Source organism: Tenrec ecaudatus, chromosome 12 (genome assembly GCF_050624435.1).
Source record: "Tenrec ecaudatus isolate mTenEca1 chromosome 12, mTenEca1.hap1, whole genome shotgun sequence".
In the NCBI taxonomy this organism is placed as follows: Eukaryota; Metazoa; Chordata; class Mammalia; order Afrosoricida; family Tenrecidae; genus Tenrec; species Tenrec ecaudatus.
In genome coordinates, this window is record NC_134541.1 from 55,330,103 (window position 1) to 55,342,121 (window position 12,019).

A 12,019-nucleotide genomic window follows, 5' to 3' on the forward strand; every position below is an offset into this window, starting at 1 on the left:
TCATTCAGAATCAAGTGAAGATTTAATTATCGTGTACTTGAATATGTGAATGTCTATATTTTTATTTTGGGAGCACAGGAAGCATATTTTGCACACACAAAACTCCACAAGAAAACCACGAGTGTAACTCCTTTTTTTTTTGACTCAAACATTCTACAAACTGCATTGTATTAATGGTAAGACTATTGAAAGTGGTACTTCCTCCTAGTGTCCAGAAAGATCGGTGAGCAACAGAACATGGCGATGGAAGACAGCGGAAGTAAGATAGAAAATAGCGAGGAGCTCAAACCAAGGGCTCAAGTAGAAAGAAAACGTTTTGAAAAGGATGTGGGCCACATATGGACAAATGTGCTTGCCACGGTGGATGTATGCATGGTTATAAGAGTTGTAAGAGCCCCCAATAAAATGCTTAAAAAAAGATTATTGAATTTTCCGGAGTATGAGAGGCTAAAGATTTTAGAATATTAGTCTTTCTCAATGAAGGAGAAAATACAGATATCAGAGTTACATTTTTTGAATCGCACACACATATATATGTGCATACACTCAAATGCAAAAACACAGTAAATTTTTTCTATTTCTTTTTCAGACCCTACTGAGAAGACAATGGACCAGAGAAATGATTCCTCAGTCACTGAGTTCATCCTTGCTGGACTAACGGACCGTCCTGGACTCCAGCTCCCCCTCTTCCTCCTCTTCCTAGGAATCTATGTGGTGACTGTGTTGGGAAACCTGGGCATGATCACACTGATCGGTCTCAGTTCTCACCTGCACACCCCCATGTACTATTTCCTCAGTAGTCTGTCCTTGATTGACCTCTGCCATTCCACTGTCATTACCCCCAAAATGCTAGTGAACTTTGTGACAGATAAGAACATCATCTCCTACCCTGAATGCATGACTCAGCTTTATTTCTTTATTGTTTTTGTTATTGCAGAGTGCCACATGTTGGCTGTAATGGCATATGATCGCTATGTGGCCATCTGTAGCCCCTTGCTTTATAACGCCATCATGTCTTATCACGTCTGCTTACGGCTCACAGCAGGAGTTTATGTTTTGGGGATCATTGGAGCTACAATTCACACAGGCTTTATGTTGAAACTCTTTTTTTGCAAGAACAATGTGGTCAACCATTATTTCTGTGATCTGTTCCCACTCCTGGAGCTGTCCTGCTCCAGCATCTATATCAATGAACTATTGGATCTGTGTTTGAGTGTATTTAACATATTTATACCTGTTATAACCATCCTTGCGACTTACATCTTCATCTTTATCAGCATTCTCCACATTCGCTCCACTGAGGGGAGGTCCAAAGCCTTTCGTACTTGCAGCTCCCACATCTCAGCTGTTACTCTCTTTTATGGTTCTGTATCATTCATGTACCTACAGCCATCAACTGTGAGCTCCATGGACCAAGGGAAAGTGTCTTCTGTGTTTTATACAATTGTTGTGCCCATGCTAAACCCCCTGATCTATAGTCTGAGAAATAAAGATGTCAAGCTTGCCCTGAAGAAAATTCTAGAAAGTAGACCCTACTCCTGAATAGAATCATTGCTTCAATGTCCTTTCAGAAACAGATCAGTGGTTTTCTGAAATACATAATTTGTTTAGTTAACTATTGATATCTGTATGTTGATTAATAGACATTTATGTCCTCTATATAATAAAGGTCTAAAAATCCTATTTAGGCCACCACTTTCTTCAAAAAGCATCCACTGCGTATAGAGAGAGATACAGAGTAAAAAATCCAATGCTTTAAAAATTACACCAACTATAATTTTCTACTTAACAGCAATGCCAGCCAAAAATAACAATGATGATGATATGATGAAATCACATGCATTTTTAAAATTGTATAAAATGCCAAACCTGGTAGCAAACAGCTTAAGTTTAATACGCTATGTAATATTTACAATATTCTCTCGGGGACTGTAATACTAATACTCCCTTTTCAAATGGAAGATTCTGAATCTTAGCGAGTTTGCATAATCTGGCTAGAATTTTTAAAATAACAAATTACATCTGGAAACAAACTTGAGATGTTTGATTCCAAGACTCAAGGTTTGACTCAAAGTGAATAAAATAGAAAGTGCTACTGAGACACAATGTAACTATCAGGAGCCTAAGACTTTCCTCTGCCCCACAAGCAACTCTAGTTGCCTAGGTGATTGTACTGCTGTCCTCTGAACATGCTCCAATTGCAGTTTTTATTTTTTTACACAATCAAACTCTTTTAGATCCATGCTGATGAAAGCAAAATGGGATATAACTAGCAGCTTCTTCTTTATGGAAACTTCAGTTATTGTGCACGATATAAACCATTTGTCAAAAGCAGCCCAAATAAGATTGTTCTTTTTCTTATCCAGGAATTATGTGGTTCTTTATGGGCCAACTACTTGTAAAATTCATATATACCAATAATATACATCCTATTCATGCTTCCCTCTTCTTTTTATTCTGTCCCATAATTTTCAGTCACCCTACCATATAAATTTGGTGTTAGAAGTTTGTTTCAGGGCAATGAATGTACAAATGTGCTTTACACAATTGATGTATGTATGGATTGTGACAAGAGTTGTATGAACCCCTAATAAAAAATGTTTTAAAAGATTCAGTGGTATCTAACAACAACAATAACAAACTCCTCTATCTTTGAAAATCCTATATTCATTTTTCCATATTCTTTGAAGAACTTTCTTTATATCTGTATTATACAATCACACATGTAGAAGTAAAATTCTGGGATTATGAATTAAAATCATATTGTTTGCTAATTCACCTGCAAAAAAATAAAATTGGAAAACTACTTTTCCCCAATATTGTGCATATTTTATGCAAAGATGCAATGTGGTTTTTTTTTCCTGTGGGGGAAAAAAAGACAGAATTATTTTGTACAAACACTCAATGGTTGTCTGCAGCATCAAATAAAATCATGTGGGCATTCCTCCCTACCAAGCAAAGGAAAGTATAAAACAGGAAGATTGACTCAGACCGAATTTGAGGAGACTTCCAAACAATGAGTTCCCTGCTCTTCTCCCAGTAAGCTGCCATTGGTGCTTTCAAGAACAACAATAGAAAATGCTGTTAGTTTTCAGAAATCAGTAGTTTGTAGCAGCACCATGCAGCAGCTCCTGGTTGTACTGTCTCTCATTCTTCCTCCCACCAGATGATGAACTCCCACATCGTCTCTTGCTGGTGGTAGCAGCACTTGCATGCCCCTGCAAGGATTGCAACAAAATCATAGCAACCCTTATCGGACAAAAATATCCAGACAAACAACTATTGATTCTTGACATCTCTTTTACCTATGTCTATACAGTATTGAAGCTAGTGTTTCCATGTCGTGAATCCTTCCTCCAAGGAATCCTGTATTCTTTCATTTACACACATTAAATTGGGAGTGTGACATTCTCCAGGAAATGAAATTGTGTTCCTTGAAATTTTCTTGAATTTGGGGAAGAAAATGAAGTCTGACGTGGCTGTGTGTTGAATGAGGTAAATTCTCCCACACAATTCTCATAGAATAGGCCTTGCTACCATGTAGGACAGTAGTGCATGTTGTGAAGGCAAAGAAAGTATTTGGGACAATTTTCCTGACCTACTTCTCACCGATACAGCTTTCTATTTTCTTAAAATTTCTTCATAATAAGTCCCCATGATAATCCTGTATCATTTAAGGTAATCTATCATGATTATCTTATTGACATTCCTAAAAATGGCTTCCATAACCTCTGTGCAGATCTCCTCGCCTTGAGTTTAACTCAAACAGTAGACCTTTGCAGAAGCCACTGATCTGATTAGACTTTTATTGAAGGCACCCTCAGGAGTCTGAGACAAGTGTATTGCATAAAAATTTGTATGTAGGCATCTAGGAGCCACAGACATGTTTAAACACGTTTTTAATAAACATGTATGTGTATTTACTGAACCCTAGTTTCATTATTTCCAGACTTACTCTAATAACATCGTGCTCAGACTGCTCATCTCAAATCCTACTCCCAGAGACAGAGCACCGGGCTAGTGGCTCTCTATTGACCAGTATGAGTATTTCTCTCTGGTTAAAGTGAGAGCAGTTAAATCCCACTGAAGTGTAATATTTTAAACCATGTGATTGTTACATCATGCAGAAAACGTTGTTTTGACATCTGCTTACCAACAATTTTTTTTTAAAAAGGGCTCTGGGTGGCATAGTGGTTACGCATGGTAACATTTAATACCCCACTGTGGCTCCACTCCTTACTTTGCAATATAAAACCATCAGTTGTAATGGGACAAAGGAGGATCTCTCTCTTTAGAAGACTCTTCCCTCTTGATCTTCTATGTCCTCTTCAGTCTTATACCCACATTTCATTTTTTAATCCTGCATCAAAAAGACCAGTGTATGTGCCTATCTATGCCAGTACACAGGGAAATGGGCTGAAATGATTGCATGGGACCTGCGGTGTTTTGTGCTTTGTGCATAAGGCCACTATGAGTTGGAATCCACTCCATGAGCCTCGCAACAACAGCACAGTGTGTGTGTGTGTTCACCAGATGTGTTTGTTCAATGCCTGCAGTAAGAAGAAAGCAAACACGACTCACACATAGACATTGGGAAATGTATCTAAGCACTGCACGTCCATGCATTTAACACTCATATGTTTCACATAAACCTATATAAATAGGTGTGTTTTTATATACTCATACTTCTAATACCTCATGGCATCAAGCACATGCTGATCCACAGTGACCCTTTAGGACAAATTAAACTGCTCCATACAGATACACAAGGTAGGAGATGTTTTCAGAATCAGACGACTGGTGTTTTTGTCTGTGAGACATCTGCTGACCTTTCTGTTGGCAGCATATTGTTTCATCTGTTCTGTCACCAAGACTCCTTAAATACTTCTTGCTAAGCAAAAATTTCCAAAGGCTTATGGGTTAGTCTGTTACTGAGATTTTACCTTTCTCACTCCAGTATGTAATAATGACTTAAAAATAAACTGAGTGAAGTTTTGTATCTATCACTAAAACATAAGCAAAGTATTGTAAATATTTATTCATTAGTTACATATAGATAAGAAAATAATATATAAAGTTTAATCCATGACTTGAATCAATATTTATAGTTGTGATAAGAGATGTAAGAACCCACAATAAAAATATTTAATAAAAAAGAGTTATACCAATAAATGAAATCCAGTCTTTGTAGAGTTAAAATGATTTATACGTGCATACACACACAAGAGGGTACTCCCCCAAATCATATATTTCCCCCAAAGTTATGTATTTAATTCATTAATAAATTTTTCAAAACAACCTTATCACCTTTAAAGTACACTCCATTACACTTAATATCTTTGTCAAATCTGTGAATATATTCTTGCAAACATTTCCAAACTCATCTGTTTGGATGGCTGAAAGCACTTCCCTCATTTTATTCTTCACCTCTTCTACATCATCAAATCGCTGTCCTTTCATGTCCTCTTCATTCGTAGAAACAAAAAGAAGTTGCATGGAGCAAGGTGGGGTGAGTAAGGTGCATTGGGCAAGAGAGGCATGTTGGTTTTTGCCAAAAACTGGAGCACTGAGATGTGTGCATGAGCAGGTGCATTGTCATGGTGGCAAAACCAGTCCCTCTATGCCATAAATCAGGCTTTTTTTGGTTGCACACTGTAAACACAATCTTTTAAAATCTCTAAATAGAAAGCTTGATTAACAGTCTGACTGGGTGGAACAAACGCCAAATGCACTACAAATTAACATTATCATCCCTTTCATGTGTTGACGGACATCCAGAATGAAGTTTGTCATCAATAGACATTTCCCCTTGTTGAAATGAGAAAACCACTCATACACTTGAATTTTTCCCATAGCGCTGTTCTTGTAAGCTGTGTTCAACCTCTCAACTCTTTCCGTGGCATTTTTCCCAATGAGGAAGCAAGCGTTAACAGCTGAACACTGTTCTTTTAAATCAGCCATCACAAGAAATGAGATCCAAGCAAAACTGCTTTTATGAAAATATTCACTGTGAGCAGAGAGAACCTTCTCAGGGAATGCCACTATGTGCACTGACTCAGAGCAAGTACCGCGATGCTTGCCTAGTGGGAAAAATGCATACTATGAAAGTTCTGCCCAGCAGAGCTTTCCCCATTTTTTGTACCCCCTTGGGTGTTGTATATTATTTATATTTCATGTTCCCAGTTTTAAAAGCAAATTCTCTTTTATTTTCAGAAGATTAAAGACATTATCTCTTAATGTTAGCATTCTTAAGAATTCATGTCAATATTTGCTAGATGCTTTCATTCAGCTCCCAGATAAAAGCACACCAACTATTACTGTTCTACGAGATCTTGATCCTGTTAGTAGTGACTATTAGGGCAATTAAACTTTTGAATCTTGTATCTTAGATTGGTTTTGTTTAATTTCTCTATTTTATTCATGATAAATAACTTTAGAAAATATATTTTGGCTATATCATCATCATATCCTGAAATTTTAAGTTTTAAAAATTTAAATAACTCATCATGAAGTCAACTTGTTCTCTAATGATACCTGATAATAGCTTAATAGTTGTTCGGAATGAAACAAGAATAATAAATGACAATCATGTGAGACTCTTAAACATTTGGAGCCAATGGGGAATAGGAAATCTCTTCTTGTTTTTTCTCACTAGAATTAAAGCCTGTGAGAGCTGAATCTAGGGAGAAATCATTATTAGTGTTAATTTCAAATCAGACCCATAGGATCTATACTCAGAGTATAAATTATTTCTTTCAAATCAACTAAACAATGAAAAGGTCCAGTGCTGTGGACATCAGAATCTTAAAAGATCAAGCTCCAGTGACACGAAATAATTGTCAAAGGACATATTTAGGGGATGACTCACCCACTCAGCATCCAAGGATCATAAGGTTAGTATTCAAAAGTACCTGCCAGGATAATCAGAATCTTTTTCTCCTCCAAAACAAAAATGTACACTCTTGTATTCTCAGTGAAGAAGAGGGTTGTATTTGAATCTTATCCTTTGTTTTCTAAGGATCCTCTTAGATTTGAAATCCAAGAGTAACGGTCTTCCTCCTTATGTACTTAACCCCGAACACAACTAATCATATGCTTCTCCTTGTGCTTAGTCTTAGTCATCTGACACTGTCTCCTAAAGATAATTAAGCGAATGGCATTACTGAACAAACTCATTATCTGACAGTTTAGAAAGTTACACATTTGAATTTAGGATATTGGCTTGTGGGGAAGGCTTTGTCTCTCTCTGACTCTGGAGAAAGGTCCTGGGCTTTTTGCTTGGGCATCTTTCTTCCCTCATATCTGACCTACATATATCTCAAAAAAGGTTGACTCTACACTAACCATAACTAATTAACGTTAAAAGGGCAACACATCCCCAAATGGGTCATCACCACAGGCATACAGGTCACAACTTACAATGTTTTTTTTTTCAGGACATTTTTTCAGTCCATAATATCCTCATTCTAAAACACACACGCCCTTATCATATTCCTCCTCCTTATGTTATTATTAAACCATGGCATTTACTTGTCTACTCAATTCAATTCAGACATAGATACTTTGTTGTCTTTTATTTGGTTGATGTTAACTTCCACAAATCTTTCAAAAGCTTCATTAAACCCTATCTTATTGAGAATTGCTACATATGAGCAACTATAATAAGTACTATATTAATATTCAGTCTAGAGGAAAAGGAAAACCAATAAAAATGGTGATTATTAGAGAATTAAATAGCCAAGTTTTAAGTGTAAATGTAAACAAATTCATGAATGTAAATAATTATGGTCTTATTAACTTGGGTCTTCTATGCTTTAAATATATCATTGGAAGCAGAGAGTTGAGAATATAGGATAGGGCAAAATCAAGGGCCTATCAAATGCCCAATTTTGAAACAGCCAGCATGTTCTGTTAATTTAAATAATTTGTTGTTCAATGTCTCAAGTCTTAAATACCCTGGATATGGATTGGTTATAAATAAATTGAAATTTATTTATAGATCATGGAAAATACTGATGTATTTTAAGAGTTGAACATTCAGTAAAATAATTGTGATCTCCGTATTATTACTTGTACTTAATGAAAAAGTACCCTCAAGATATGTTAAGAAAACAAAGTCTAGCCATTATTATTAGAAAGAAAATGCTGTGCAAATGTAAGGTTTCAGAGAGAAAGTCAATATGATGATATAAAAATATTAATATCTGTTAAATTCTTACCAACAATCAATAACAATACTAAGCACTTTCCAGGTATAATTTTATTCAATTACAGCACAATCAAGAGATAGATATTAATATCGCTGGAATTTTATTTTTCAGATGCTTGATATGTGGATGTAATTTATTCTAGGTCACATATCAAGTATGTACTTGAGCTGAGATTTGAACTCAGGTCTGTCCAACAATATCAGTGCCTATTAAAGTTATAAAATCATGAAATGGTGTGGAATTGAAAGCAGTACTAAAGAATACATATGTAATATTTCCTTGGCTGTTGCTGTTGGAAAATTATGACATGTGACGTGCTTATTCAGGTTATGCTTGAATTCTTCTAGTTTTGTGCATCGACTGCACTCAGAGGCAGCTGATTTAATTTCTGATATGTCTGATGGCTAAAATGTTCTTGTTTGTTCTGAAATAAAATATTTTTCTCCATGGTTTCCAGCAAAAAGTTTTTCCTCAGCCTTTTGAAGACATATAAAGAGTTCCAAATGCCATTGCTATCAAGTTGATGACAATAGAGTAACTTAGGCATGTTCCATATCATTTCCAGGGATGTGAACTTCCCCGAAGCAGACTGCTCTATCTTCATCCCTTGGAATATTGAGTGGGTACCAACACCCGCCTTTTGGTCACTAACCAAGCTTGGAACCACTGCACCACTATGGCTCCTTTAAAAGAACCCAAAAGATCAATTGCTACAAATGGCAATCATTAATAATTTTGAAGATAGATGCCACTTATTATATGTAGTTTTCCTAGTAGTATAGCAAAATCTTTGAGCTATTCTTCATAGTGCTAGGCCTCTTGATATTTTCTATGAAATTATCTAAATTCCAAATATTGTATACCAGCTGAATATACTAACACCATATTTGCTTGTGCTAAATAGGAGTCTGATTTGTATTTTGTAGAGTATACTTATTTTTTTCAAATGTAAATACATATCTCAGTAAAAATCTATCTTCCATTGTTGATTTGCTATGCCTTGTATTTACAGTGAAATGCATAATTATGTTACATATTGCATCTCTGCAAATTTTAATTTTGTAGCAAATGTAAATAAACTATAAAATTATTAAAATGTATTTTTGTTATAAAGACCTTTTCTACACTTAGGTAATGCGAATGGTTTTAAAATGTATATTACTTTTACCTTGAAGTCAGTCTAAAGCACACAAATCATAGACCTCAGTCCTCAGGTCCTAGTACACATGACCTAAATATAGGTCATTTTTTTTCTGCCCTGGGATTGTTAATGAGCAACAGTAAGAAATATTCTCTAACTCCTGGTGAAACTGTTCAGATACAGGAGTTACCAGCCAGAAGTTATGCCCCTATCTTATAGTCTGTGATAAGAAGGGGAAACGAGCCACATCGTCTCAAAGATGAAATGGTCTTGCTAACTATCTAGTGCTTCAGCTATTCTGAGTTAGGAGTCTAATAAAGAGTAATGAAGACTTTTATTAGGAGTTTCCACAGATTAATTGGAGAAAAGCATTCACTATTTTTTCTCATTCAGAGAAAGAGGAAATGTCATTATTGTGCATGCTAATATACATGACATCATAGTATACGTGCTGCACATGGGAGGCATAGAACATGTCTTGGGGAGGAAGATAATAAAATATCAGTAATACACCTTCTGACTGACCAAAACAATCAACAAGATGTGTTTTTCTTCATAATCTATAAAATAAATTAAGTATAAGATTCTTGAAGTCTATAATTCCTACTGTGGTCAACTATAATCATTGGACATTCCCAAGCCAAAGGAGAGGCTGAAAAGAGCTTTAGTTTATTAATGTTTACCAATGAAGGACAAAACAAGGATGTCCATAGAATCATTTCCCTCCCGACCAAAAACCAATTATGCATGTGGATAAGCTCAAACATACACACTCACACACAGATGCACATAAACAGTAATTCTTCTATTTCTTTTTTAGATCCTACTGAGAAGATAATGGACCATAGAAACGATTCCTCAGTCACTGAGTTCATCCTTTTTGGACTAACGGACCGTCCTGGACTCCAGCTCCCCCTCTTCCTCCTCTTCCTAGGAATCTATGTGGTGACTGTGGTGGGAAACCTGGGCATGATCACACTGATCGGTCTCAGTTCTCACCTGCACACCCCCATGTACTTTTTCCTCAGCAGTCTGTCCTTGATTGACCTCTGCCATTCCACTGTCATTACCCCCAAAATGCTAGTGAACTTTGTGACAGAGAAGAACATCATCTCACACGCTGAATGTATGACTCAGCTTTATTTCTTTCTGGTTTTTGCTATTGCAGAGTGCCACATGCTGGCTGCAATGGCATATGATCGCTATGTGGCCATCTGTAGCCCCTTGCTTTATAACACCATCATGTCTTATCACGTCTGCTTACGGCTCACAGCAGGAGTTTATGCTTTGGGGATAATTGGATCTACAATTCACACAGGCTTTATGTTGAAACTCTTCTTTTGCCAGAACAATGTGGTTAACCATTATTTCTGTGATCTGTTCCCACTCCTGGAGCTGTCCTGCTCCAGCATCTATATCAACGAGCTCCTGGTCTTGGTTCTGAGTGCATTTAACATACTGACACCTGCCTTAACCATCCTTGCATCTTATATCTTCATCTTTATCAGTATTCTCCACATTCGCTCCACTGAGGGGAGGTCCAAGGCCTTTAGCACTTGCAGCTCCCACATCTCAGCTGTTACTCTCTTTTATGGTTCTGCAGCATTCATGTACCTACAGCCATCAACTGTGAGCTCCATGGACCAAGGGAAAGTGTCCTCTGTGTTTTATACTATTGTTGTGCCCATGCTGAACCCCATGATCTACAGTCTGAGAAATAAGGATGTCAAGCTTGCCCTGAAGAAAATTCTAGAGAGCAGACCCTACTCATGAATGGAATCATTGATTTCATGTACTTTCAGAAAAAGATCAGTGGTTTTCTGAGATATATAATTTTTTAGTTAATTGTTGAAATTTGTAGGTTGACGAATAGGCAATGAGTTCCCCTATGTGTCCAGATTCACTTCAGACCATCTTTTCTTTCAAGCCTGTTCTACACTGGCTATAGATAGGGAAGTACAGAGTATAAAATCAAATGTTATTTATCATTACAGATACTATAGCATCATTATTAATAGATCGAAATTGAAGAGCAACATTTATAAATTTATGAGAGTCACATGCATGATGAAAATTTTATAAAAGACCTACCCAGGACTAAATAGCTTAAATGCATCACTTTTATAATATTCACAGTACTTCTGCAAAGCAACTACTAGTACATATTATCCTTTCAAAAATGAAAAAAATTGCATGACAAACTGTCTAGAGTGTCTCACAATAAGCATTTGATCCTGGAAACAAATTCCAAGAATCAATATATCACTCCAAGTATTTCTCAGACAAAAGGTGGGAATTGTAGGACTCCTAAATTTAAAGACTCATAAAGAATTATCTACACACTGAATATCCCAAGTTTTCAATATGACTGCATTTCTGTCCATTGAATATATTCCACGGAAAGGTCACCTTTCTCTTTTGACAGAATCAAATTCTTTCAGATCCTTGCCGACCAAAGCAACATCATTGGGAACATCATTGGGAAAGTCTTCGTCATTTTATAAGATATCAACTATCTGTCCAAAATTAGCCCAAATAAGATTGTTTTAATCTTTATGTGGGAAATTATATGTTCTTTGTGAGTCAATTTCTCCTAGAAGTCCTAAATCCTGCTAAGTTATATCACTTTCATGTTTCCTTGTTGATTTTATTTTGCCCCCAAATTTTG

At 36.3% G+C, this 12,019-nt stretch overlaps 2 protein-coding genes across 2 annotated transcripts; both read left to right on the forward strand.

Moving 5' to 3' along the window:
* The first annotated feature begins 573 nt into the window (after window positions 1-573).
* On the forward strand, window positions 574-1,542 carry LOC142422491 (olfactory receptor 8G3-like). Its single transcript, XM_075527861.1, has one exon. It carries the CDS (start codon window positions 607-609, stop codon window positions 1,540-1,542), a length of 936 nt encoding a protein of 311 aa, XP_075383976.1. The 5' UTR covers window positions 574-606.
* An 8,634-nt stretch (window positions 1,543-10,176) lies between these two features.
* LOC142422492 (olfactory receptor 8G3-like) lies at window positions 10,177-11,124 on the forward strand. The gene has a single exon (XM_075527862.1). It carries the CDS (start codon window positions 10,189-10,191, stop codon window positions 11,122-11,124), a length of 936 nt encoding a protein of 311 aa, XP_075383977.1. The 5' UTR covers window positions 10,177-10,188.
* Window positions 11,125-12,019: the final 895 nt, after the last annotated feature.

What these genes read in the sequence shown, in the direction of transcription:
- LOC142422491 (XM_075527861.1), top strand. Translation starts at nt 607, where the DNA reads ATGGACCAGAGAAATGATTCCTCAGTCACTGAGTTCATCCTTGCTGGA.
- LOC142422492 (XM_075527862.1), top strand. Translation starts at nt 10,189, where the DNA reads ATGGACCATAGAAACGATTCCTCAGTCACTGAGTTCATCCTTTTTGGA.